General features: G+C 43.9%; 1 protein-coding gene across 1 annotated transcript in view; it reads left to right on the forward strand.

Moving 5' to 3' along the window:
* SCUBE1 (signal peptide, CUB domain and EGF like domain containing 1) overlaps positions 1-27,939 on the forward strand; it is a 209,385-nt gene that overhangs the window by 174,220 nt on the left and 7,226 nt on the right. Inside the window, exons 10-22 of the mRNA XM_074872168.1 lie at positions 2,692-2,808; positions 6,102-6,224; positions 9,301-9,420; positions 11,012-11,104; positions 12,640-12,756; positions 15,869-16,027; positions 17,075-17,278; positions 18,668-18,829; positions 21,961-22,128; positions 22,999-23,160; positions 23,944-24,141; positions 26,062-26,214; positions 27,262-27,341. Coding sequence (XP_074728269.1) covers positions 2,692-2,808; positions 6,102-6,224; positions 9,301-9,420; positions 11,012-11,104; positions 12,640-12,756; positions 15,869-16,027; positions 17,075-17,278; positions 18,668-18,829; positions 21,961-22,128; positions 22,999-23,160; positions 23,944-24,141; positions 26,062-26,214; positions 27,262-27,341 — 1,856 coding nt within the window. The remainder of the gene's footprint in view (positions 1-2,691; positions 2,809-6,101; positions 6,225-9,300; positions 9,421-11,011; positions 11,105-12,639; positions 12,757-15,868; positions 16,028-17,074; positions 17,279-18,667; positions 18,830-21,960; positions 22,129-22,998; positions 23,161-23,943; positions 24,142-26,061; positions 26,215-27,261; positions 27,342-27,939) is intronic.

The raw sequence follows: 27,939 nt of genomic DNA on the forward strand, positions 1-27,939 counted from the left end.
TGTATCATGAGAGCGGTGGGAAACAAGCACATCATTTCAGGGTAAATACGGAAAAGGATTGTGGAGCACCACAAAGGTGGGAGGGCCAACTTCAGAGTTTCTGGGAGCCAGGGGATAACAGTGCCCAGAACACGGATTTCAGAGTTTAAAAATAAAACAAAGCGCGAGAGGATTTCAGCATCCTGCATCACACCACCGGTTTCTTTCAGCAAAGAGCATGTGGTGCATATTTTTCCCTTTTCTATGACCAGTGCTGAATTCCTCAGGGGACTGGTGATTCTGGGGCTGGGGCGCTGCGGAAGGCTCGGTCCCTGGGGCAGTGCCCTGCGCTCCAGGGGCCAGGGGCTTGGTGCTGGGCACGGGAAAACCTGCGCGGAGGCTCCGCGTTTGGTCGGCCAAAGCAAGATGCGGAATTCCGCAGAGGTTGAATTTACAAGAACAGCAGCAGGAGGTGGGATGAGGAGTTTAAATGGCAAAAAAGCTTTTAATAGCAGTCTTTGTGTTATAATAAAAGTGTTTGTTTCAGCATCTCTGCCGGCCAGTGTAAGCAATATAAGTTTATGAGCAGCTGACATTTGGCGTAATAGAAATGCATTTGTCCATCCCAAGTGCCTAGTGCTTGGCCAGCAGATGAGTGGTCACGTTATCAGGCAGCCGGTCGTTTCCACAGGCAGAGAGGGATGTGCATCCTTCTTAATGCAAAGAAAAACCTGTAAAGGCCTAAGCCATAATAGGTAACAGCACAGAGCGGTGTGTGTGAAAGTGGTGCAGAAGCCCCATTGACTACAATAGTGCAGGATAGGATCACTAGTGAGAAATATGAAATTAGTTTTGAAAAAGAGCCTTCCAAGGTAAGTCAGAGGCCAGAGAATGAGCTGCTTTTGTAAATTCCCTGCAATACCATATAGCGAACAAGGTTACACATGAGTGAAACCATGATGTATGATTTGGCTTCTTAGGCATTCAAAATCCTTTAAAACTGTAACTGCAGTGTTCATTCCCAAATGATTTTACTTTATGTATTTATTTAGAGAAAACTGAAGCAGTTTGCCATTTATGTGTATTCAAAAGCCTTATATTTCCAAGACTATAAAGGAAACCTTAAAAAGAAATCACTTTCAGAACTCAAATAATGGTATTTTAAAATTCATAGGAAAATGCATTAAAATGAAATAGATGTAAAAAAGAGAAATCTCAGTTGTCCTTTTTTGCTACTTGATCATAACAAGTGATTGTGATGCACACATAAAATCAGGTAGCATGGATTTTTGCTCATCGTGTGTGTTTCATATTATGTTATGTGTTTGCTTTTCACACTGTGAATTCTCTTTTGTGTGAATGTTTTGAAACACTTAAAATTGGAGATCATATAAAATATAGCTGGTTACAACATTCTAAATTTGTGCATAAACTCTCACACAGATTTTGGCTTTGTGTACACATACGCAAAACCTTAATTTTATAGTTCCTGAAGTATTTGCATTTATAATAGCAGGATGAGACCTAGAATGGTTCATTAAACTTCAAAATTATACAAATAATACTTGAATATAAGAATTGGGTAGCACACCCTTAAGTGTTTGTGAATTTCCATGTTTTTTTCAAGCACCCACATCTTTCTAAGCATGTACAATATGAAAGTCCAAGTTATATATAGCAGTGGTGCTGCTCAGGTTATATTCTTAATAAGCAACTTTAGAAAGTGTGCAAGCTATTAAGGGAATACTATTCCATTCATTTATACCTCAGAAATATTAGAGGAATGCGATTTTTCTTGAAATTACTACTCTTAAATAACACCATTGTATTAATTTCTCTGACCTTTCAACAGAAAAAAATTAATCACTGAAGAGGATTCTAGGGAAACCAGTTGACTGAGGATAAAATTCACTTAAAAGTGCTATTATTTTGCACCCATTGCTATTTAAAGTACCTTTAATGTGACGGTTTTCAGCACTGATGGCTGCTGTCAAATAAACCTTTATGTCACCCTGCTCAGCAAACCCTTTGCACTGTCTTTGCAGCAATGTGCTGCTAATTGTTTTCTTCATAGGCTGCTGGATGGAAGAAACTATGTAAATAAGGGTCTCAGAGTAGAGATGCCTGACGGTTTTAAGGGGAAGAGGTCAAATTTTCTTGAATTAGGTAGAATGTGGACTTTGGACTAAGATTGCCCGCGTCTTCGGTGCAGCCCGTCCGTTCCGCTGGTGGTTTCTCCTCAGCATTAGTCCCCTGGTGCCCGCAGGGCTCTGGGCGGCCTGGGCAGCCCCGCGTGGGCAGAGCAGGGCTCTGGAGGTGACTCCCTGTCCTGGTGGGCAGGAGGTCGGAGGAGTGCTCACTGATAGAAGGAATGATGTGATTCAACCCAAAACTTCTGTTCTGAAACCCCCAAAACCTTAATAACCCCACAGCCCTGCTGGGAGAATACAACCAGAAGTTCAAGGTTGCCATCTAATGGCGAACATATATAATTCGGTCTTCATGTTTTTTCTTAAATTATCTTTTCTTACATTTCTCCATTTACCTGCAAGTCCTTTCTTTATAGAGGAATGAGACTGATGTTTTATTCAGATTTTACCTGGGGTGATATCTGCTGGTTTATCAGTAACAAGATACTGCAACTCGGTGTGAAATTGCAGCCATTCAGTTTAACTAAATTCTAATTTCTTAATGCTTTTTCTATGAATTCAGATATAGATGAGTGTTCCTTCGAGAGGACCTGTGATCACACCTGCATCAACTACCCCGGAAGCTTTGAATGCCTCTGCCACAAAGGCTACACGCTGTATGGACTGACACACTGTGGAGGTTTGGAAACTGAGTTTTGCTTACCTTGTTTGCTTTGTGACCTGTTTTCTGAGCCACGCTTTTATTTAGCTGAAGATTTTGGAACTGAAGAAGATAAACCAGTGAAGTTAAAATAAAGCTAAAATAGCATGAGCTGGGTATGACTAGAATTTCAGCACCTCAGATTTGTTGAAGCATTCCTGGGAGGAGAACATAAATAAAAACCACTAGCCAGGTGTTTGTGGTGGTGGAACACAGCAGGAGCCTGCAGCGGTGACGCTTGCAGCCGCTGCTGCCTGGGTGCAGCCGTTCTTCCACAGCCGTGGCAAAGCAGCCTCGTGGCTGGGGCTCATCGCGCCGTGCAGGGAAGGCTCCTTACACAGTGTACAAGCACAGAGTACCAGTTGGTGCTCCCTCGGGAGTGAGGTTAGTCACAGTTGTATTTACAGAAGGAAGGCTTCAAATTACAAACAAAAAGAATAAGAGAGGGATATCAGTTTTACAAAGTTTACGGATTTTGGTTCTGTTGGTATTTGTCCTTACCAGACTGTGGCATGAACTGCCCGTGGAACTCCTAACAGAAGGCTGTGGGGTGCCTTGTCCCCATCTTCCGTGGAGCTACTCCAGCTCTTCAGCCTTTTTGGCATGAATGGAAAGAATTGTGCTGTAACGTCTGGTTGTCCAGGGCAGGGATATTTTTTAAGTGCATCAAAGGGCAGTGTTACCACAACGACCAAATTAGAGGTTCAACTTCTTGACCAAGGCAGGAGAATTTCAGAGCACTCAAATTTATCTTCAGCCTCAGTTCAGCTTCAGTCTTCTAAATAATACTGAAATAGGACCAAAACCCTAACTGGAAATACTCAGCACTGAACTTCAGGCAAAAGCATAACCAGATCCAAACCTCCTGCCTTTTTCCACAATGGGTAGATCCAAAATCACAGCTCTGAATCCAGGCTTGTCTAGGCCGTGGGCTTTGCCACTCAGGCCTATCATTAGTTTTAGTCAGCCCCTGGAGAGTTGTGTTTACAGTGGAACAAATAACTTACCCTGGCTGCCATCCATATGGCACTGAGCAGAAGTCAAAACTAGGGAGAAATAGTGAGAACCTTCAAAAATATTTTGTGCCAGCTTGCCTCTTATTTCTCTCCATCTTGTTTCCCCTCTACTAGTAATTAATAAACAATGTGGCAGTGTCCTTGTCTGGGCCTTCCGTGCTGAGGGGGAACCCCTGTTTCTCTGGGATCGTTTTCATGGCATCTCTTGTAGCAAAAGTCATGTGTCAGAAGGGAATCTTTTAGAAGGCTGGTGCTAAGCGCTTACACCACCTGTTTATGTAGAGCCCTGCTTGCAGGATGTATTGACTCGTTAGTAGAATCTGCAGGACTGTTCAATGCCTTTGGGAATTTGGTGGCTTCTTCAGGAGCTTGGTTCTGGGCTGAGGTACCTGACAGCAAGAGCTCGGCTTTGAACAGTTCGGCCAGAGCTCAGTGGCAGCAGCACTGTGGACTACAAGGTGTGTTTCAGTGTATGGGTTCACAGATAGATCCCACTCAGCACAAGCCTGACCACTATGTACAACATTTTGCAGAAAATGTTTTTTCTGGGACTGTCTCCCTTGTCAGTTTTTGGAACTGCTGACCCAGGACCTCCAGAAGTCCTGACTCTGACCCAAAAATCATAACATAGTCTAGAAACATGCCTGTTGTATGAGGGTATCTCTCTCAGTTACTTTTATGCACGTACGCCATGGCTTTTAGATTTTTTGCTTAACCACACAGGCTAAAATCTTGCATCAGAAAAAGCTGATTCTGGATTCCAGCAGCTGCCCTAGGAAACACCCATCAAGTGCCGCAAGACGCGGAGGAAGTCTTGGCTAATATGGATGGACTTGTGTTTGTTAACCAGTGCAGGGCCTAAGCCTGCGCTTGAGCACAGTCCCTGCTCAGCACCACCTCCCACCCGTACCGTACCCTCCACTGGGCTCCAGGACTGGGGCCTGGGGAGAACTGCCTTGAACTCAGGCTGTGCCCCCAGCCCCTGTGGGTTCACCCGGAACCAGGCAGGTGGCAATAGGAGTTCAAGCCTGGGCTCCGGCGCGGTTTGGAAGGGTGGTTAGACACTCAGCCTGTGAGCATTTATGGCCAGATCTCCCTCAGAAACCATTAAGGGACAATTTTCCTCCTACAGATAGTTTTGAGGCCTGTCGTTAAGCCAGAATATTAGCAATTCAGTGCATCTCCCGTTGGTTTGGTGTCATTCTAGCTCGTCGGAGCTGATGTCAGGTGGCACAGCCGGTGTGCCCTGTACAGTCTGTCCCAGGAACGCCTCCCTCTGAGCGAGCGGAGGGCAGCTGCGCCCCAAGGGCACAAACCCGGGGGGCTGAAGTCCCTGCAGGGCCTAAAGCCACAGCACGGGGCCGCGGTTCAGAACAAGGGTTATGGCTACACTAGTGAATCCGAGTCAGGGGTCACTGGTGCCCTACGACAATTTTGGCCTGTCCCATGTGGTGCCCTGCGCGTGGTCCGGAGGTGAGTACGTGGCAGCACAGCTCCTGTGGAGCGTGGAGGATAAACGTCCCCCTGGGGTGGGGGAGAGGAGAGGGGAGATCGGCCCCGGCGGCACAGCTGTAGAGGTGCTGATTTCCTAGACTGGGAAGGATATACCTCATATTGACTAAATACTTTTCTAATGTATCAAAAGGTGAAAGATTTTATGTGGAATATCAGTGATAACGTATCTGGTAATTGCTTTGCATTCCTGCAAGCTTTTACCTTTCGTTTTTATTTGAGGAGTAGAAGAGCAAATAAACTACACTTCAGCTGCTAGGTTCCTATCAGATCTGTGTCCTCCTTCATCTGAATCATTTCTAAAAGCAAACTCTGTGAATCACTACGGAGAATTTATCTCCCTGTTATGCAAAAGTGATCTAATCTCACAGATGTTTATGCCTCTGACATTTTTCCACATCATGCAATATACATTATTGTCCAGATGCTGCAGAGACTTTTGAGCATGTTCTGTATCTTGCGAGTGCTTCCAAGAATTTCAGTGTAACTACTGCTGGCAAGTAAATGGCATCGTATGCATAAATCCTTGAAAGAGTAGGAGCTGTACGTGTGTCTAAGGGCAAATACGTGCAGTGTGCCCTCAAATTGTTTGGTGTGAATATTGCCTACATTTATACATGTCTATATAGTCTTAAATGTGGAAGATGTAGTAGGAACAGATATCCTATGCCTGTAATACCTTAATGCACAGTATACATGTGTACGTATGGTTAACACTCTTCTCAACTCTAATAATATTTTCAGATATTGATGAATGCAGCATCAGCAACGGCAGCTGTGACTATGGGTGTCTTAATACAATGGGGAGCTATGAGTGCGTCTGTCCACCTGGGAAGAAACTGCACTGGAACAAAAAGGACTGCGTTGGTAAGTGTGGGAGGCTGACTCGGGTGGCTCTGGTGACGCTGCCCTTCTCCAGGAGGGTGGAAGAGCCCGTGGTTTCCTCTGAGGGATGCTGCAGTTCCGCAATGTAGATCCCCAAATTCATTTTATAAACTTGGATAACACCTGATCCTATGAGGGTCTACAGGCCAGGGTACCACTCCAGGGGGATTAGAGAATGGCCAGTATGTTGGATTTTATTTGTGCTGATTTTTTTTTTAAATTTTACAAGTTCATTCACACAAATCTAAGTCATCATCTTACTATTTTATGTATTTTATACTTTTGTCCTTTGTCCATCTCTATGACCTCAGCTATAACTCTTATTTCCCTCTAAAACTAATTTAGAATATTCAAAATATTTAAGTGCTTACAAGTAGGAAATGGCATTCAGGTTCATATCTGCATTCACAGCACCATACTGCAGTTTTTCAAGTTACCTCCAAAAGTCTCCTGCTTAATATAAAGTACTGACAAAAGTATTAATTGCAACGAGTACAAATCCTGAGGCCACTGAAATTATGGCACTTGCAGCTAGTGCCACTTTGTGGCAGATCTGAATTTCTGTATCCTTTAAGTAGATGACTTTTTGGCCATGGCTACAGCCGTTCAAAGTATTTTCTGTGAGATTTTAGTTCCATTTTCATGTTTTTAATGGGAATGGCATACCTTAGGTCTTCTACAGTCAAATTTAGGTTGTGGTTTTTGGTTTGGGTTTTTTTTAACCATGAATAACTTCTCATAGATACATTTGGGTCTGATGCCTAATACCTAACTGGGAGCAAGGTAGAACAAGAAAGGGGGGGACCTTGCTTAATGGAATCTCTGCACATATTGAGGAAAGCACTATAGTCTGGAGTAGAAGGCACCTCCCTGGCCTCTTGCATCATCATGCAATTGTGGCATTTTTTCACTGATGTGGATACGTGAGCAGCATGGAAAGCACTTCATAACTGAGGTGGAGGGGGGGTCGGGTGAGTATCTCAACTGGGCTTCAGCCTTTGCCACTGACTTTCTTCCTAATCACAACTAAGTACTTCATTTTTCCTGCTTACCTTCACGTATATTACCTTCCCTGCCATATAGAGAACTAAGTACTGTATGAGTGAAATGGTTAACTCTAGGTCTCCCTTGCACTGTACCAGTTAGTCCTCTGGAAAGGAGTTTGTAAATCAACAGCAGGGACTAAAATCTTTTGAGGTCTGGTTTATAGTTAGACCACAGAAGTTTAGTGCTATATGCCCTCTCAACCTATTAAGAATGCTGTTCCTGTGACAAGAGGCTGTATTGAAAATATTTCCGTAGCTGTAAATTTCTCTTCATTATTTGTAATACTCAGTTGAAAGACAGAAAATAGAACACCCTTCTCTACTGATATACACTGGTTTATCTGATGAATTTAATGAGGCTTAAAATGAGTGTCATCTCCCTGCTGATCGCCTGCCTTTATTACCAACATTGTTTAGAGGAAACTACATTCTACATTGTTATAAAAGCACAATAGAAAGGAGGAGGATGCTATTTAGTGATCCTGAACGCCACATGATTTGGAGACATTTGCAGTAACAAAATCCTCTTTTGCTCAGCAATGACACTTTGTGCTTGCATTGTCTTCTCAGTCCAAAGAAATATTTTCTTTAAAAACATCATCAAAGCAACATAAAAGACCTTGGGAGGGAGGTAAGTGGAGGGTGATTATTCCCATACATGAGACGTGAACATCAGGCGTGTTTAAGGGACTGGTCTATATTCCTATTAACCAGCAGTGAGGCCAGGCGCACGCACCGGCGGGTGGCTGCTGGGACCCTTCCTCTGCACTCAAGCCAGGCCAGGCTCATTCCAGCTACCACATGTGACTTGCCCTGGTTCACCCCAGCTTTACTGGGAAAATCCCAAACCCTGTTGGACCCAGACAGGTCTGGCTGCTGCAGCTCTGATCTGCCCCCACCTCGGGGCGGTTCCGTGGTGAAGCAAGAGTCGGCGGGCAGCCAGGGCAGAGGTGAAACCTCCGGGGGCAGGGAGGGAAGCGGTGAGGCTGCCTCGGTGCAGGTAGTGACGGCACCTGCTGAGAATGAACCTCCTCATGTGTGTGGAGAAAGGTGTACTTAAGTAACGCTTCAGTCCCAAAAGGTGTCAAACTGAAATAAATGCCGGGTTATAATTGTCAGTGGCATACCATCATCTCGGGGTGAAGCACAGAGACTGGCCTGGCAGTTCATCACAGCTTCATGTAGTCTCAGCTAAAACCCAAACAGTGCCTTACCCCAGCAGAGGAGCAGCTTGTGAGACCTGCAGGACACTGTCCTCATCCTGCCGTGAAGCCGAGGGGAGAAGCTGCGTGTCCATCGCACGCGCTGCCTGGTCTCTTGTGCCGTGGGTGCTGACGAGACGAGACGTAGCTGGTGTCTTTGTGTGTCACAGTGTCCCTTCCAGCATTGCTTGGGGCATGTCAGCAGCATCCGTCTCCATCCCAGCATGTCCTGCCTCGCCTCCTCCTGGCCGGACAGTTTTCTACTTTCAGAAGCCAGACCATGGAGCTGAAACTAAAAAGTCTGTGAGAGTTAGAGTGAGAAGTGGAAAACACCATTTTAGCAGTCATCTAAATAAAGAGGTCTTTGTGCGGGTGACTGCTGTGCGTGGTGTGGTAGCTGGCCTGTCAAACCAGAGAGCTCTGCCAGAAGCAGGGAGAGGACATCTCAGGTCATCAGTGTTACCTCCTGCTTCCGAGGGCCAGGTGTGCACACAGAATTGTGCTCATCCCTGCGTTTCAGAGCGCAGCTCTGGACCTGAACAGTCCCAAAGTGGAGCACGGGAAGGAAAGACTGATCTACAGTTTAGGTCAAAAAATGTGAAGGAGTTTAATTTTCAATGAAATTTTCATTTTCAAGCTCAATATCCAGATACTCTCTCCCTAATAGGTGCTTATTTCAGAAATGCCTGGACCTGTGATTTCACGTTGTTGCCACTTCTACCTTTCCTCACCAAGTGGATGCACAAGGTTCTGGGTTGGGCAGTGTCTGATTTTTTTTTTTTTTTCATTTCTCTTTTTTTTTCTCCTCAGAGATGGTGAAATGTCTCCCGAATGCCAAACCAGCTCCCAAGGCCCAGCTAGTGTGTAGCAAGACAGGAGGCATAGAGAGCTGCTTCCTGTCATGCCCATCCAATACTCTTTTTGTTCCAGGTTTGTACAAAGTATTTGTCCTCCTAAGCCTAGAATGTGACTTAATGATTTTTCTCTGAATGTATTAATGATTCTTGCATTCAGGTTTTGTTAGGGACAACTGTAAATGAGCAAAAACATCATTATAAATTAAATTGGGCCAGACATGCACATCACTAATTACAAGACGAGCTGATTGTGGTTACATTAGAGGTTTGGCCCTTTGTTGTTTAATTTGAGGTGTGGTTTGCGGGAGTGGGGAAATTCTAACAAAAACCTGAGACACATCTACCTTAGCCAGGATGGTGCAAAAGAAAAATTTTAATATATCGAATTGCTATGTCAAAAGTGAGGGAAAAAATGAACAGTCGATTTCAGTGAATTCCTGCTCATTTTCAGTACCATGTTTTTAAACTTGAGTCGAGTCCCCTGTCCCTATTCAGGCATCTGCTTAAAACGCTGGACTCTGCATCGTGGCCTGAAATACCCTGTAACTGTGTGATGGAGCAGGAGCAGAAACAAATCCCAAGGCGGAGAGTTCCCCTGAGAGGGGCTGAGCTTGGCGAGCACAGGCTGAGACAGGGACGGAGGGGATGGGTGGGACATGCTGGGACATTTAATGCTGTGGCTGCCCCAGCACGTGAGCGAGCTCCCACACCAGCATCAAACTGCCCCTGTCTCAGCCAGGGGCACCGCGGAGCAAAGGGTGACCTACAGCTGCCTTAAACCTGACCTGCTGCCTCATACGAAAGGGCTGCAGCTGCATCTGCTTCAGGAGCTTCTGTGGAAAAAGGATCTCTCAGTGGTAGTTGCTGCAGTTTCCATAAATTTTGCTGGTAATAGTTCAGCTGAGCATTACTTATAGAAACTCAGGCATTTCATCTCCCCCTCCCCCTTTTTTTTTTAGTATCATTTGCTACATTTTCATGGAATTTTCATCTGCACAGTTTTGCGGGGCAGGTGGGACGGGGGATTGCTGTTGCTTTTTCATACAGGTTCTGGTTCTGACACAGGATTATTTTCCACAAGAGTGTCTCTACTTTTCATGTTAGTCCTGGCATTACATGTGGTAGAGCTGTTCACACTTTATTTTCAGTTTAGCAGAAATTACTGGAACCATGCATTTATCTAATTTGTATGCACCAATACACGGTTTTATCTGTGCAATGTGTAAACCCCGTTACAGTTTAAGTATGCTATTGTTTTGTTTCTGCCAATAGGTTCTGTCAGTCTGAAGCTAAAATTATTATGAAAGTACGTGGTTTATTTTTTAAATCAGAGATGATCAAAGCACAAGGACTCAGCCATGGACAAACACAAAATATTTTCTGCTTGGGCATCACGGAATCATTTACAGCTTACCTCATGCCAGATTGTTTATGCAGTGTAACATTTCTGTGCTGGGAGAAACAAAACTTATAGTCGACACTGTGAAGCAGTGGCCTTTGGCAAACGATTTCAGCTATGTAAAATCCAAGTTCAGCACTTAAAGTGCCTCCTTATTCAGCAGTCTGTCTGTTCAAGCAGCGAGCGTTGATGCTGGGGGTGAGAGGGGAGCAGGTGCTTCGTGGGGCGGTTGCCACAGGCGCTGATGCTGCGTTCTGCCCCGCAGACTCGGAGAGCAGCTACACGCTGAGCTGTGGTGTCCCCGTCCAGCAAGGCAAGGCCCCGCAGAAGCGCAACGCCACCCTGCCCAGCTGCGCAGGTAGGTGCTGGCTGCTCACCCGGCCTTGGCGTCTCGCCGGTGGGTGGTGGGTGGTGGAGGTCCCCAGAGCATGGGGCAGCTGCAGGACGTGCGGCTGGAATTGCGGCAGCCTGTGCCTCGTCGTGTGCAGCCCCTCCTTGAGGGCTGGAGTGTGCTTCGTTGCCCTCCAGCATGGCGCTGTGTTGGTAGGTTACTGCAGGAGTGCTGGAGGCTTGAGATATATTCAACAAGGACAAATATTTAGAATAATTGACTTCCCCTAGTCCAGCAAGGCAATAGCGAGCATATCAAAACAGTGTTTCTTCCCAGACTTGGAAGTGAGCCCGAGGGCCCATCAGTAGCACGTGAGCAGAAGGCTACGGTGGGTCCCAGCCCTCCCCAGCGAAGTCCTTCCTCAGGAGCACAGATCCTTCTGCTGGGGATTCCCAATAAAAAGGGTGTGAGACTTTTACGAGCACATACTGTGTTTCATTCATCTCGTTCTCAGAAGTGGCTGGATTATTTTTGCAGAGATGTTTCAAAATGTGACTTAAAGTTGATATTCAGATAAAAAATCAAAGTTCAGCTCAAAATGGTTGAAGTCTGGCAAAATTAGAAGCAGCTGAAACAGCATCCAGCAGTGGAAGTCTCAGCCCACTCTCCGTCTGATTACCTGCTGAACTTCTCTCCGACTTGCCAGCTCTCCAGCCACGTGTATCTCCTATACATGGATGCATTAGGAGGTACGATGCTGTGTGGTGAGGCGAGGGCAGCAGATGTGTTTGCCTGGGGCACAGGGACAGGCCACCTCTGTAGTCCTGGTTCAGCAAGGCCCTCCCAGGGACAGAGGGACCCACCTTGCAGCACTTAACTGCGACCACCCTCCACCTGCTCCACGGCCCACGGGCAGCCCGCGGCAGCTGGCGGGTGTCGGGCCAGGCCCAGCCTTTGCCACCATGGACTTTGTGAGGAAGCAGCCAGCAGCTACATTTCCTAAGCAGCCCGTGGCTGTGTAACAGCCTTTAAACTCACAAGACATAACTGGCTTGGATTTAAAGCCGAAGAATAAAGCTTGCGAGCCATAGACCGCAATCAAATAAAGACCTTTCCTTTGGATCATTTTCAATTGCCAGCAGTGTAGCTCCACTAAATTTATCTTATTCCTGGTTGGCATTAGCAAGAGCAGAGTTACAGCCAAGTAACGTGGGAAGTCACAGACAGAAAGTCAGAAACAAGAGGTAGGAATTAACCTTTTTCATAGTAGGAGACAAAGTCACCCAAATTCCACCAAGATGTGCAGGCCTGCTGGAGGGGAAGTGTATGTGCAGAGCATGTGTGGTACTAGCAAATTAATTAATCTTTATGGGCTCAAGAGTAAGTGCTTATGTGAAAAAATGAACTTATGGAAATGGATCCTCTTGTACAAGGTGTATAACTCTTGGGCTGTCTCTTTTTTATGTTGCAAAAAGACTTCTGAGTCTGTTTTTAAAAACAAAATTTCAGACTTCATTTCACCTGCATCCCAAATAATAGCTTTTTTTACCTTACATCAACAGATTCATTAACCCCTCCAATCAAGCAGAAAGCTCGTTTTAAAATTAAAGATGCAAAGTGCCATTTACGGCCTCGCAGCAAAGAAAAAACAAAAGATTCTGGGAAGCAAGCTGGTTTAGGTATGTGGATTCTTCTAACATGTAAACAGCATTCTGATTTTTTGTTTGCTTGCTTGCTTGTTTGCATATTTTGTTTTCACACTGCAGACAGAAAAGAAGTAATGGTTTTCATATTTGGATCTGAATTTAAGTTCAGGCCGAAGTTTACACTCTAGTTTAACAGTGCTTGGGGTTGGTTCTAAGAGAGTTGAAATCATAGAATCACAGGCTGGTTTGGGTTGGAAAAGACCTTAAAGCCCATCCAGTCCCACCCCCTGCCCCGGGCAGGGACACCTTCCACTAGCCCAGGTTGCCCAAAGCCCCGTCCAGCCTGGCCTTGAACCCTTCCAGGGAGGGGGCAGCCACAGCTTCTCTGGGCAACCTGTGCCAGGGCCTCACCACCCTCACAGGGAACAATTTCTGCCTTAGATCTCATCTAAATCTGCCCTCTGTCAGTTTAAAACCGTTACCCCTCACCCTATCCCTATCCCCTCCTCGCTCAGCCTGGATTTGTGCTGGGGATTGCCCCGACCCATGGGCAGGACCTTGCCCTTGGCCTTGTTGAACTCCATGAGGTTGGCCCATCCCCCCTCCCCAGCCTGCCCAGGTCCCTCCGGATGGATCCTTCCCTCAGCGTGTCCCCGCACCACAGCTCGGTGTCGGTGGGAACTTGCTGAGGGTGCCTCGATCCCGCTGTCCCTGACAAAGATGTTAAACTGGTCCTGACCCCTGAGGACGCCGCTCGTCACCGCTCTGCACTGGGACATGGAGCTGTTGACGGTGACTCTTTGAGTGTGACCATGCAGCCAATTCCTGATCCACCGAGTGCTCCGTCCGTCAGATCCACGACTCTGATTTAGAGACAAGGGTGTCATGTGGGACAGTGTCACATGCTTTGCACAAGTCCAGGTAGATGAGGTCAGTGGCTCTTCCCTTACCCACCAGCACTTATGTCACCAGTTGCTTTGAAAAATCTTTGTTCAGAGGTACGTGAGCTTGGAATTAGGCTTGTCCTTTTTCTGGCATTGGTAATGGCAGAAATATCCTGAGACAAAAATCTATGGGCAATACAAAGTTACACGAAACAATGTCAGTTTGGTTTGGTTTAGTTTTCCCAAATGAGGTTTATAAAAGAAAACAAAAGCTATTACTTATTTGCTTTATGCTGGATTAATATTCCATTGCAGCAGCAATGGCAACCCCTATGCAGGAAAGTTATAATCAAAATCTGATGTTACGAAGCCTTAGATTTGTTGTTATGTTGGAGTGAGTAGTTATGGTGTTAGAAAAAATATTTACAAGATTTGGACATACCTACCAAAAAACTGAAAGTAACAAAAAGCTTGTGTCAGGCTGAATCAAAGTAATCAAATGTTTTTAAAACTCGGTATGACTAGGTATGGGGTTTTATTTTTATTGGATTTGAACATCACTTTTAAAGTTGAACAAAAAGGAGATTTTAAAGGTCACATGTATTTAACAGATCTTCATGACATTTCTTGTCCTCCATCCCCTTGATATCACGACAGGGACAATTAAAGAGTGTTTGGGTGTTATTGCTGTGCATTTGCACAGCTTAAAATATTTGCAGTTCATTTAAATTTAATATTATCTTGAATTTTTCTGGATTTTAATACACAGTATTGGTGTAATTACAACAGCTCATATTGTTGCTCAAAGCAACTTAGCATCTTACAGCAAATGTCTGCTGGTGATGTTCTCTGTTGTGAATCTGTATTACCACCACCTTTGGTAGGGAGTGAGGAGTCATGTATGAGCCCTGAACAGAGGAGGCTAATAATACCTGTCCTAAAAAAATGCTAATGGTTTAAAGATATTATTTTTAAAATGTAGACTCATATTTTATCTTTACCTTTCAATCTAGAGATTTATCTCTCTAATTTTCCAAGTAGTGGCTTAAAACAAGACTCAGTTGTCAGGCAGCTTACCTTGTCCTTATGTATTATCTTCTTTTAATAAGATATGATTATCAGACTCATTTTTAAAGTCATAGAAGTTGGGCTTAGTCGATAGAGTCACCATGGGAATGTTTTTCTTGGATGCTTATCCTTGTCCTTTGCTTGCTTTGCTTTGTGTTTGTTATGTCATCTGAACTTCTGGGTCTAATAGTTATTATATAACAATATGGATTGTATCTTACAACCACACTCTTGGAATGAAATCCTTCTGGTGCCTTGAGCGCTAGAAATTTCTCTCTGACCGGAAGGTCAATCACTTATCACAAGAAGGATGTTTTTCACACAGATTTCTTTATATAGGGAGAGGATGTTTATGTCGTTGTGTCCCAACGTGTTGTGGCCCTTCCTCTCAGTGGTTACACATAATTGATGAGGGCATTCAGGTCCTCTGGCTTGTGATAGGGCAAGAGGAAACAGCCTCAAGTTGCACCAGGGGAGGTTTAGATTGGACATTAGGAGAATTTTCTTCACCAAAAGGGTTGTCAAGCCTTGGAACAGCTGCCCAGGGAAGTGATTGAGTCACCATCCCTGGAGGTATTTCAAGGACATGTAGATGTGGCTCTTAGGGACATGGTGTAGTGTGGACTTGGCAGTGTGAGGTTTGCAGTTGGACTTGATCATCTTAAAGGTGTTCCCAGCCTAAAGGATTCTATGATTTCCCCTCAGATAAAGCCTTCCAATACATTTTCATAACCTCCCAAAGACTTTTAAAACCTTTGATACCTGGTGATTGTCATTGCTGAAAGAGATGGAATACCAGCTGGTAGTTTCTAGAGGCCCAGGCCTACCACTCTCATGAATTTATGAAAATTGACTATCTTGCTTAGTTTAACCATCAAATGAGTGTATATAGTATTGCTGATCTTAACTAATTTCTGTAAAGAGCTTTCTAATTCTTATGCAGAAAAGAGACAGGCAATAGAGGTACCACTGTGCAGCTGAGCATCACCACACTATATTTTTGCCTCCTGCACTCGCTAGCAAAATGAGCAAACCCAAAACTGCTCAGAGAAGGAGGTGTCTAACAACACATGTGGAATGTTAGGAAGCCTGTCGCTGCATTCACGATAACCCAGCTGAGATACCGCTTATGTGCCTGTCACTTGCTACTTTGCTACTTGATTTCTTTTCTATGTTGCTTCTCTCACGCAAAGGAGGTCAATTCCCTTGTACAGACAACTGCCAGGTGACCTTTGTGAACCTCAAGTGCGATTCCTCCAAGAAGAAACGCCGAGGCCGCAAGTCACCGTCAAAAGAAGTATCCCATATCACCGCGGAGTTTGAAGTGGAGATGAAGTCAGAAGAAGTCTCAGGTTTGTGAAAGATCTGTCTGTGGAGAGAAACAACAATTCCATTCCTCTGTGTGTTGTTAGAATCTCTTTGATGCTATTTCATCAAGCTGCCATGCAAACCTTTTAGCACAAGCCTCGTTCAACAGCCTCTCCAAACTCAAAGTTTCAGAGATTTAATTGAAAGGAATCGGGTATGAAATTAAGCCAAAGGAACAAAGATTGAACCTGCAGCAAAATTCCTTCAAAGCCTCGAGTTAAGTCATGTACTTCAATTTAGTCTGATTTCTTTAAACAGCAGAAGTGCTAATTGATGCACAGAGAACGTAAGGATTAGGTAGAAGTTCTGCGGCAGCGACGATAAAAATATCCTCCAAAATGTGAGTTGCTGAAACTTCAGTCTGAAAATCAAACATTTTTATCACACTTTTGAAAAATTCATGTTTTCCTAACAAACTTCAGGAAGAAAAAGAATTGCTTCAAGTTATTCATGAGATGGAATATTATGCTATGAAATCCAGCCAAAGAAAACGTGGGCTGAATTCTATAAACACGTCAGTCCTCAAAGGCAGGTTTCCTAACCCTGAGGGTACCTCACTAGCCAAGGGGTTCAAACAGCAATGGTGCCAGAAGGCATCTTTCTCTGTGTCGCTCGGGTGTTTTGGTCAGGGAGTAATCCCTAATCAGCGAAGTAAAGCACGGGCAGGGAAAATTCAGAAGCGTTAGTGGTGGCAGACAGAGCACGTGTCTGGAAGTACCACGCGGTGGTGGTGATGCTTGCTGCAGCCCTCTCCCTGTGCCCTCAGTGTAACCAGATCTCCTAACGCTGGAGGTATCAGCACTGGGTGTGCACTGACAGGCCGTGACACTTGCTTTGGTGGACCTCAGTGTACTGCCTTGTCCTTTTGAAAGGTCTGATTTTGAATACAGTGAGCTGCTTCCACAATTTATATGGAGCAGACCGTGAAGCAAACGGGTGTCACAGTGCGAGGCAGGTAAGTTGTTTGTTAAGCACCTCTTTTTAAACATGAATCTCAATTGCTTCTAGTTTTGTTATCATTTCCCATCTAGACACCTGTAACATTGACTGTGTTCGGAAAAGGATGGAGCAGAAGCTGCAAACTGCAATCAAAACATTGAGGAAATCTATTAATAAACAGCAATTTTACATTCAGTTTTCTGGGACAGAATATGAAGTGGCTCAGAAGCCAGCTAAAGCTACTGAAGGGCACGAAGCTTGCAGTACAGGGCAAGTGCTGCAGGATGGAAAATGCGGTAAGTCCCAGCTCTGCTCAGCCATATTCCCCAGAACAAGCAACCCAAAACTAACCTGTCCCTAGCGAGCCAGGCAGGAAATCTGTGAGATAAGAGACGGTTTAGATCGCTGTTACTCGGTATATGTGCATGGACCACTGACAGGTCGTAAGACTTTGGAGGGAGTTGGTTAAATGATGGCAGGAGAACAAAAGCAGCACATATATGCACACATTCCCATGCTGTCAGCTGGGATGTATCAAGGCCTGCCCCGAGGCAATGCTGGCAGTTAGTTCCCAGTCGCTCCCAGCATCTTTTGAAAACTTAATTACAGTTCTGTAAAACAATAATATGGTGTTTGCCTAGATGCTGTGGTTTTAGTTTTATATCACCTCTCTCACTCTCCTCACCGCCAAGTCATCCAGACCCATGGATGTGTTTATACTTACTGCTCAAGAGGCCCAGGAGGAAAGAGATTCTATAGAAATCTATTTTAATTTTATGTAAAATACCTAATCTCTTTAAGCCTTTTCCCAGTCTATCAGGCTCTAGGGCTTTACTGGGGCACAAACCTATTAATGGCAGTTCTCAGCACTGCAAGCTTTCTGATCACTTAGAGTCATCTTCTCAAAATCAGCGTATCTATTTTTCCAGCTTCTTTTAGACACCAGGTGATTTACAAGCAAAAAGAAGTAGTTACACGCAGCTCTGATAGGTGCCTCTAATGACTTGGTTCAGAGGCTGTTTTCATTGTAGAGGCACAGTGATTTAGAGACTGTATTGGAAGGCTGTTGCTCCCGGTGTCTAGAAGCCCGTACATCTTAACTACCTGTATCCAGCCGAGAAGAACGTTGAGTGCGGTTACGTGCCCCGTTGCAGCAAGAAAAGCATTTGTATTCGTGTCTGTATTTAAAACACTTTCCAGTCAGGGGGGTGTTTGAGTGTCGAGACATAAAATATTACATGGGATACGTTGCCCTCCGAGAAATCTCTACAGCTGGTCTCAGGAGACAGACGTTTTGTAGTTGTCTGCCATAAAACCAACATGTAAATGCACCGAGTGTAAACTAAAAACTCACATCACTTCCCATACGTTACGCACCACTGTTTTCATTAAATTGCAATATACTGTTTTAGGACTGCATCAGCTTTATTAACACCGTGTGTCTGATAAGCACTGCAGTGCAGTACGATGCCATTTAATAGCTTAAACAGTAGAAGGACCTTGCCCTGGTGTAAACTGGCCACCACAGAGATGGGCCTGTTTACATGAGGTGAGGATCCTGGACTAACATATGCCACTATAATACTGGGGCCAAAGAGATCCATCTTCTCTAAATGTTTGATATAAAGGCAAATAATGTGATCAAAATGAAAGTCCTTATGTAGATTCCCCTTTTCTTTTCTCAGTTACCTGCAGCACGGGCACCTTTTATAGCGGAGAACATAATCAGTGCGTTCCTTGCTCACCAGGAACATACCAAGACACAGAAGGTCAACTTACCTGTGAGCCTTGCCCAAGTAACGATGGACAGGGAGTAGCAGGCGCCCGGAATGTGTCAGAATGTGGAGGCAAGTTTAATTTGATTATAAAAGGATTAGGTGTTGCCACACAGCCTGTGAGGCACGGAGGCTAAAAGAGGGGAGAGCCTTCCACACTTCTGTCTTGTAAAGGTAACAGAAGAAATCTCTGTGCACTTACAAGCGATAGAGAAAAAGGTTTTGGCTTGTTCCATTTCCTGACATTGCCGACGAGAAGATGGGACCTGCTGCAGCAATGTGAGTTATGGTATGGAAACGAGTAAGCCAGGCGAAGCACTCTGCTTCAAGTCAGGGGTGGAATCTGGACATACCTCGACTTGCAGGGACTCGTCAGGTGTATTGGGAGCCAAAGGGATGGATTACTTTGGACTGGTATTGGTGAGTCTAATGAACCTGCTGAGCTAATGTTTTGCATGAGATGCAGTTCACCTGGTCTAACCAGCAGCAGTCATAACTCTGAGGTCGTTACGCTGTGGGGATCTGGAACCTGCACTCAGAGCTAACGACTGCAAGTCCCAGTGCTGCCTGAATTCACAGGAGCTTTTGACAAGGGATGTTGCACCGCTGACTCAACTTCGTGATACATAAATTAGATAATAATAGTTATAAAACCTGGTTTCAGAAGAGAGCTGTGCTTCTACTGTGACTTGATCAAGATAAGGTTTTAAGACACAACTGTTAATTACTTTATTTACCTTATTTCATTGCAGTTGAGCAAAATCTAGTTTACAGCAGATACATTATTTGACTTTGAAAGAAATCTGTCCTATGTTCTAACTTTAACACTCATCCGTGGAATTCACATTAGTGCTTTCTTCAAGGGTATCTAGAGTGAACACACAACGAATGTCACTTGAGAAACTGCCACTTTTTCCCCATCCACTGAATAAAAAATAACTCTGGTGTATCCAGTCCAAACATATGGTAGATTTTGCTGATTTACTGTATGAAGGAACTATCACAGGAAAATTCTCAAAATGCCTGTACATCTTTGTTATGTTCATTTGTATTTATCCAAAATCCAACAAGAGTAGATAATCAAAATGTAATCTGAGTTTATGAAGGTTGACTATAGTATACTGACCAAAGCAGCACGACAACTAGAGGAAAAAGCCTGTTTTGTTTCAGGGCTTGCATTTAAATTATTATTCTGCACAACAACAAAAAAAAAAAAACCCTTCTGATTATTTCTGCAGAGTGGATCTGTCTCAAAATGCTTGTTGTCAGACCACAGCAGTCAGGTTTTCTGCTCAACTCTCCCCTTTTCTCTTTCTCTCAAAGTGGTGAGACAGAATATGCTTTGGACTTCATAAACCTCCCTGTCAAAGATTTTATCAAAATCAGTCTGCCTCCATAAAATGTGTCAGCATATGTGATGAAACAGTGTATTTTGATGAACACTGATTTTGTTAGAAATGTACTCACCACCTGTAATCAACTGTATTTTTGCATCACATCTTCTGGAGCAGTAACACGTGTGTAGTAATGAATAAGCTGTGTCTGAAAACCTTCCCCCTACAGCTGAGGCACCTACACGTGTGTAAGAGACTTTAAGCACCTGCTGCATAGAACTCTGATGCAGCTGCAAGTGAATAACGTGCTGTGATACTTAATTTATGTGTGATCCCTGTAGGTATGAGGCCAAAACACCATTGGAAAAGCTAGTCATTCGGGGCATTTCTCAGGGAAATCACCTCAGATCTATTCTGTGGGCAATTTCAGTACAGAAGGCAAGAAGGGAGCAAGTTAGCTCTGTCTGATAGGTAGGGACTGAGACGTTGTAGTGCTGAGAGCATCACGTATTAGCAGTGTAAAACCCAACCGTACCGCTGCTTTAGAAGGATGTCAGTGGGCCATGCTTCACAGGTACTTAATGTTCACACTAAAATCCAGACCCAAATCTTCATTAACCACCTTCCTGTTAAAGTCCAGTGCCGGTTGGACTAGACCAGATGGATCAGTTCTGCTACAAAAACAATAGCAGAATTGTCTTCAAATTAGTAATATCACTTCCAAATTCACATTCGTAGTATCAGTATTTCTCAGAGGCCTGTGTCCCAGCAGCCAGCTTGTGCAGTCGTATAGCAGTGGCTGGGATGGAAGTGCACCTAAACCCCCGAGGTCCTGGTCCCACGGGTGTCCCTGGGAGTTTGACTCTCAAGGGGACAGAACTTGAACTCTGCTTTCGCTCAGAAGCTCTAGTTCTTCCTAAGGGCCAAGTGCCCAAGATGCCCCCAACATTTCCCAGCAAGTATCATGGTTCTTAAGAGACCCCAACCCCACCTAGAGGTCTCAGAACTTTCAGGTTTTCAAGCTAGTTGTTTCTGCCTGCTGCTCAGTTCTCAGGGAAGCTAAATTACAAATATTGGGATTAGGCAACCCCAGGGAACACCTACCACGTCAGAGTGCTGGTCTCCCAGGCTGGGCTGGTGTGAAGATATCCATTAATGCCATAATCTTGAAAAACCTGACATCCTGATTCCCAGGTAGGCTGTCAAGGAGTAAAGTACTCAAGCTAGCAAGAATCAAGCCAGACAAACACCTGTCAGAAACTGCTTGGAGAGCGGGTTTGGAAACTACCTTGTACCTGTCGCTGGACTCATTCACAAAGTGCTTTGCTTTACACAAGTCACTGTTTTCTGGGGGAAGAGTTTCTGACAAGCTCTAGTTTTCACAGCTGTGTGGAAGGCTGCTGGTGTCAGCTGTTCTCACAGACAGGGTGCTGGACTGGTCCCATCCCGTCTGGTAAATCCCATGATCTGCTGTTTCCATATCTGTAAAATGGAGATATAAAAAACCAATTACTTGCTTCACAGATATGGTGCAACATTTCATTTGTTCCTGCAGAGTGCTTTGAAATTCTCAGATGAAAGGCTTGGTGAAAGTACAAAGTATTGTAACAACATCTTAATAGAGCCCTTGCTAAAAAAAAAAACAAAACACAGAAACATGGGTAGCAAAGAGCTTATTAAGAAACTAGTTGTATTTACTGGTGGTGTTTTTAGGAAGCAGTTACAGGAACAACACAAAATCAGCAGGTAAGATTAGAATTGGATCTGCAGCTGTCGTGATGTCACGTGTTTAAGTTAACTACTGTTGGGTTTTATGGTTTGTCCAGAAAGGTTGGCTCACTAATGTAGGTGATGATTTTCCATTTCTAGGGCAGTGTTCTCCTGGGCACTATTCTTTGGATGGTTTTAAACCTTGCCGAGTCTGTCCTCTCGGTACGTACCAGCCTGAACCAGGAAGGACCCTCTGCTTTCCGTGTGGCGGTGGGCTCGTGACCAAGTATGAAGGTGCTGTTTCCTTTCAGGACTGCGAAACCAAAGGTGAGTTTTAAATCTTTCCACAATTCATATTCCTGCTGCTTGCCCTTTTGTTTTAAGCTTCAATGCCAAGGAGCTTTGAAAGGCTCCAAAACTAATGTAGTCACTGCATATAGAAACACGGGGTGTGATTCCATGACACGGTCAGGAGTCTGTAAACTAGGAACGATCTCCCAAGGTTGCGGGGACTGAACAGGCTTTATGGTTTCCTTTGGAATTTACCACAGGCAGGTGCAGCTGCAGCTGGTAAGTGAATCAGCCCCACTGCATGGCAAGAAATAAGACAAACTGGCATTAGACAATGCTTTAGTCCTCACATCCTGTATATTTTTATTTACCAAATTAGAAAAACTAGCCACGACATTATACGACGTTAAGGACTGATTATTAATGAGCTAGGCAGAAACTGTAAGCATGCAACACGTTGTGTCTTCCATAACGTCAACTTCCAGTGCAAACACTGAGGGAGGAACCTGCCCAAATGCACTTTGGTTTCGTGACTGGAAGGATGTGCTGGGCCTGGCAAACAGACACTCTCCTGCCGTTGGGAAAGGCGTTTTTAGTGTCGAGGCAGATACGCATCAGCTTCCATTTATTACAGACTCACTGGAAACCACTGGATGAAATACAGTGAGAGACATACGTAGCACGTGTTACTGGTTTGTAAGGGTTTAACTCTAGTCTTTGGAACATAATTCTAGTTAGAAGGGCCTTTGTAACGGGAAATACAGGGAGCTGGTGTCTTTTATTCCTTCTACGGCCCTATAAGTACGCTGTGGAAGGGAGATCAAGGGGTATGTCCAGGGTAGAGGAAAGTTCTCTCTGCACTGAAGATTGCTGCTTTCTGAAAATAATACACCTCGTACCTTGCAGTTCATTGTTCTCCTGGACACTACTACAACTCCACAACACACAGATGTATCCGATGCCCTGTGGGAACATACCAGCCTGAGTTTGGTCAAAACTACTGCATCACCTGCCCTGGGAACACAAGTACAGATTTCGATGGCTCCACTAATGTTACGCACTGCAAAAGTAAGTTGCATTTATATTAGTTGTGAGATGAAGCATATCTTCAGATTTGAACTGCAACTGCAATCTGGCAGGCTGGACTTCAATTCTGTATTTCCTAGTTAGCACCTACCTACTGCCAGAGGGAATAGTAAAAATTGGGAAAACAATGAGAAAAAAACCTGGAAAAGTACCACTCGATGCATATGATTGTTTTGTCTTTAATGTAATTTGGCAGAGTGCCAGGTACAAGTTAAAACTACAAAGTGTTTGGTTTCCCAGATCCCGTAAGTTGTCTCGCAGTGGTGTGTATCCCTCCGTGGCTCTGTAGAGCACAGTATCTTCTATCAGAGCAGCTGCCATTTTATAATAATTCTGAAATAGGAGGAGAGATGGTCACGCATACTGCAGTTGCCAGGTAATCGCTCGTGACAGTGAAACCTTCTCATAGGCTTTTTTGCAGTACTCAGCCTCCTGTCTTGAGTTACCATTTTAAATATCCCTAAGGATTCCAGTGCAATTTTATTTGATCTTTTGTGAACAACCAATTCTTGTAGGCAAGCAATTTTTTTCATCTGTACCATGCTAGTTTAAGAGAACGTCTCTATAATAATCTATAATCAGTTGGCGCAGGCCTGCAGATCAAGTACTCCTGTAAAGGCTTTCCATGCTAAACAAAGAGGCAGCTGGAGAATGTATGTGTTTCTAAAGCCACAAGGAGTTTGGACTTGCTCTTGACAAGATCTAGAAAAGCACCTCAAATTAGCTGATCAACTAACACAAATGCTAAATTATGTTTCTCCACAGACCAGCACTGTGGAGGGGAACTCGGGGATTATACTGGCTACATTGAATCGCCCAACTATCCTGGAGACTACCCAGCTAATGTGGAATGCATTTGGAATATAAATCCACCCCCAAAGAGGAGAATACTCATCGTCGTACCTGAGATATTTCTCCCAATTGAAGATGAATGCGGTGATGTTTTAGTAATGAGAAAAAGTGGTAAGTTGCCAGACATGGGCTATATAAATATTTGTTGCAAACTGACTGAGTGGAAAGTTCGTATTGAAGGGACGACTGTCTTCATCTGTCCAGGGTTTCTAAAAGGACCGTTGAATGAACTGGCACAGCAAGTTAAAACAGAACACTGTACCAGTAACAATTAACAGAGTGATATTAATTATTCACGTGTCTTGGCTGAATCACAAAGCAGTTAATGGGCTTCTGTCTGGCCCAGTTACCAGATGGGATAAATCACTGCCAGTCTAGAAGTCAACCAAGCTATGCTACGTTATACTGGGAGAGCCATCTCCTGTCATCTGTGCAGACTGTGCTCTCAAGGGGTACACAGGCTGCAGCTCTGGCTAAATCTGGGCAGTGACACAGGTTGGTACACCTGGCTCCTTCAAGAAATCCAACGTTTTCCCAGTTTTGTGTGGTTGTGTCTTTGATTGTGAAGTTAATTCAACAACTTCTGAAGTGAAGACACCAATGAGATGCACTCCTCCTTCAGCCCTCCGTAGGCATCCAGCTTCTGCTGGTCTGTTGCTAAATCTCCAGGCACCAAACCTGAAAGGCAAATGTTTAGGTAGAACTTTGTTTAAAACAGCATATTTATATTTTACTTGCTAAAACGGTGTATTTTTACTTGCTAAAACAGCATATTTTTATTTGCTAAAACAATTTTCACAACTCTTTATCCTTGAGGGCTTGTGTTGACATCTCTATGTATCAGAAGAATAAACCTGCTCACTGTAGGTGGAAGGAAATTACATCTGTCCAGAACAGTTTTTTAAAAGCAGAACACTTACTGTAGCAGAACAAATCAGTCATCCTTCTAATCCCAAACTGTGGTTCCAACAGTGAGTAAAGCCAGGCACACCAGGGAGAAGTTTGACTTCCACCTCAGAACCAGTAACAGTACCGAGACACCACCCCCGCTGGGAAGGGAGGGACGTTTTTCTGTGCTGTGATTTGTGAGCACTCTGCGTTTGGCATCGTAAGAGTAGATCTTCATTCTTCATCTGCTAATGTTACTGTGGAAGAATTGATACCAGTTACAGCTAAATCCACTTTTTTGCACTTCAAGAATCCAAATCCCGTTCGGTTCAAAAGGTCTCTTTTGGCTAACACTGGTGAAAGCCGAATCAGCCCGAGCAAGTTCAGATTTTAGGTCACACTTGCTATTTTCCCTAATTATCCTGTGGCTATGGAGTGGGTTTTTTGGACTGGGTAAACAGCTAGTTTTTCCTTTTGTTTGAAATTCATTTCAACTTAGAGGAGCCTCATGACACTTTCATAGATTTGAAGACATCCTGCACCTCCATCTGTTACTTATGTTAGAGGCAGATGGGGGGTTTCCCAGCTATGAGCACACTTTCAGTGTAGATAAATGACATTTTCTTTTCAAACCTACAACCAGGTGTTTTGCACTGGGAGGTGCTGGTCCATTATGATCCCAGTAAGAAAGGCACTGAGACTCTGTAGGGTATCATTTCACATGCTGTTTATTAGAGCTGTCGTTATAAGGAGAGAAAAGTGTCAATAATCTGACATCCCTTTAGATGGGGGGACCACAGGTATTGCGTGGCCTCTGATCCACACGCTGAGCACACCCTGGCCAGAGGAGGGATATTGCCCTTTCAGTCATTCGAGCTACTGTAGGATTTTCTTACACGGAAACAACTCTACAACCCCGCTGTCTACTTAAGCTTCTTGCTGTGGGACAGAGGGATTCCCACTGCCTTTGTGGAAAAACCTGCTGCTTCTTACAGACAGATAAAGACTGTGTCCCTTCTTTCACAAAAAACTTCTCAGGAATATGTCAGCTGAGACATCTCTTGACATTTCTGACCTCTAGACCAGGAAGGGTGCAGAAATTTATTTTTTAAAGAACATTTCTTTATTTAACCTTCTTTCTAGCTTCTCCTACTTCAATTACTACATATGAAACATGTCAGACTTACGAGAGACCTATTGCATTTACCTCAAGATCGAGGAAGCTCTGGATTCAGTTCAAGTCAAATGAAGGAAACAGTGGCAAAGGATTTCAGGTCCCCTATGTGACTTACGATGGTGAGAATGGGATTGTTTTCTATTTTTGTGTTACATCTGAATTACAGAAAATTGTTCTTCAGAATCTCTCTTACACTGATTACAGGGAGAGAAGAATGAGGAAGAACTTGATATAACTCATTTTAGTCCATGAATTACTTTAAAACCAGTTGCAAAGACTTTGAAATAATGACTACTTTTATTTTGACTCTTCTTCTAATACTTTAAGGATGGACAGCAAGTTACACAGAATTCTTTAAACTTAATCCTTATCCCACTGAATTCAGCCAGACTCCTTTTAATTGGCATTTATCGTATGCATAATGAGAATACCATTAATTGCTGTGCATTTTAGGAAGCCCCTTCATCAAGTCCTACTGGTAACCCACACATTTTGAAAATTATACATTAATAAAACCACAGGTCCAAGAGAGAAAAACAGTGATGCAGAAAGAAATATCCTTTCAGTAATCACTTTCTTAAATCTACATTTTAAAACAGTCTGTCTTGTCATACAAATGATGCATTAAACTGTATGTTTTGGACTTTGGGATGATTTCTGTTTTAACGAAACAAAGACTTTCCTGTGATACCTTTGGCAGCTGTTAGTCCATCTCTTTTCTGAACACCAGTGCAGTTTTGTGAATGATGAGAAAATCTGTATTCAGCTGGTCATTCAGGACTCAAAATGAAGCTGTTCTTAGCGTGGAAAACGAGGATCTGTTCCTGACTGTGCTGCTGACCTCACGTATAACCTCTGACACTGATTTCATACCCCTGGCCCTGTTTCTTCATCTCGAGAATGCAGATAATAAAGCATTATCATCTGGAGGGAGTAGTTGTCTGGGGCTAAGTTAGTATTTATATGGATAATTCAAAATTACTGTTCTAAAACAGTACAGAATTTTCATGTGATTATATTGGACTACAGCAGCTTGAGAGATGCTGAATAATTACCTGGATACTAAATTTCTCAGCTCTGTCTTGAAGAGGAGGTCTGGCTGATGTCTTGGCTATTGTCCTCCCAAAGGATGTCACACACTCACTCAACTGATCTTTATTTTTCAGAGGATTACCAACAACTAATAGAAGACATTGTTCGAGATGGACGATTATACGCATCAGAAAACCATCAAGAAATTCTAAAGGTAAGGAAATTCTGCTTTATCTGAGGCTACCTAAGAATTCCTTTTCCTAAATGTTTTCCCAAGACAGTTCTCATTACCCTGATAGGGTCATAATATTTAAACCTCAAGTGTGACCCCAAATTAACTTCTCTCTCTTCTGAGGTTTATGCTGGTATTTGGAGCAGCACAAACTCAGTAGCTCACTGAGCTGAGCATGTGCGTACACCCTTTGCAGAATCAGGAACTAAACGAAATGTATGCTAACATAGGTTAGAAAAACGAGTCAACCAAGAATGAAGAACCCATTGTTTGAAGAGCCTTCTCCAGCCTCAGTCTGGCATGTGTTTAAATGAGTCATTAAATTAGAATTTCCTGTGCATTAAAAAATGTGTTTACCTAAATCACTGCCCTGCCTCAACAAGACCTAACCGTAAGGTAGCTCTGTAAGCTGTCCCTGAGATGGTTTTCCAAAGGCACAAGCAACACAGAATTGTGGAGGAAGGCTGCTGGGCTGCCACCTATAGCAACTTACCAGTTAAAACTGAGAAAAGGCTGTTCAGATGGCAAAATTCAGCCATGTAAATGTACGGCCTGGAAGGACAGAACTGCTTACCAGCCA

This window comes from Strix uralensis, chromosome 5 (genome assembly GCF_047716275.1).
Source record: "Strix uralensis isolate ZFMK-TIS-50842 chromosome 5, bStrUra1, whole genome shotgun sequence".
In the NCBI taxonomy this organism is placed as follows: Eukaryota; Metazoa; Chordata; class Aves; order Strigiformes; family Strigidae; genus Strix; species Strix uralensis.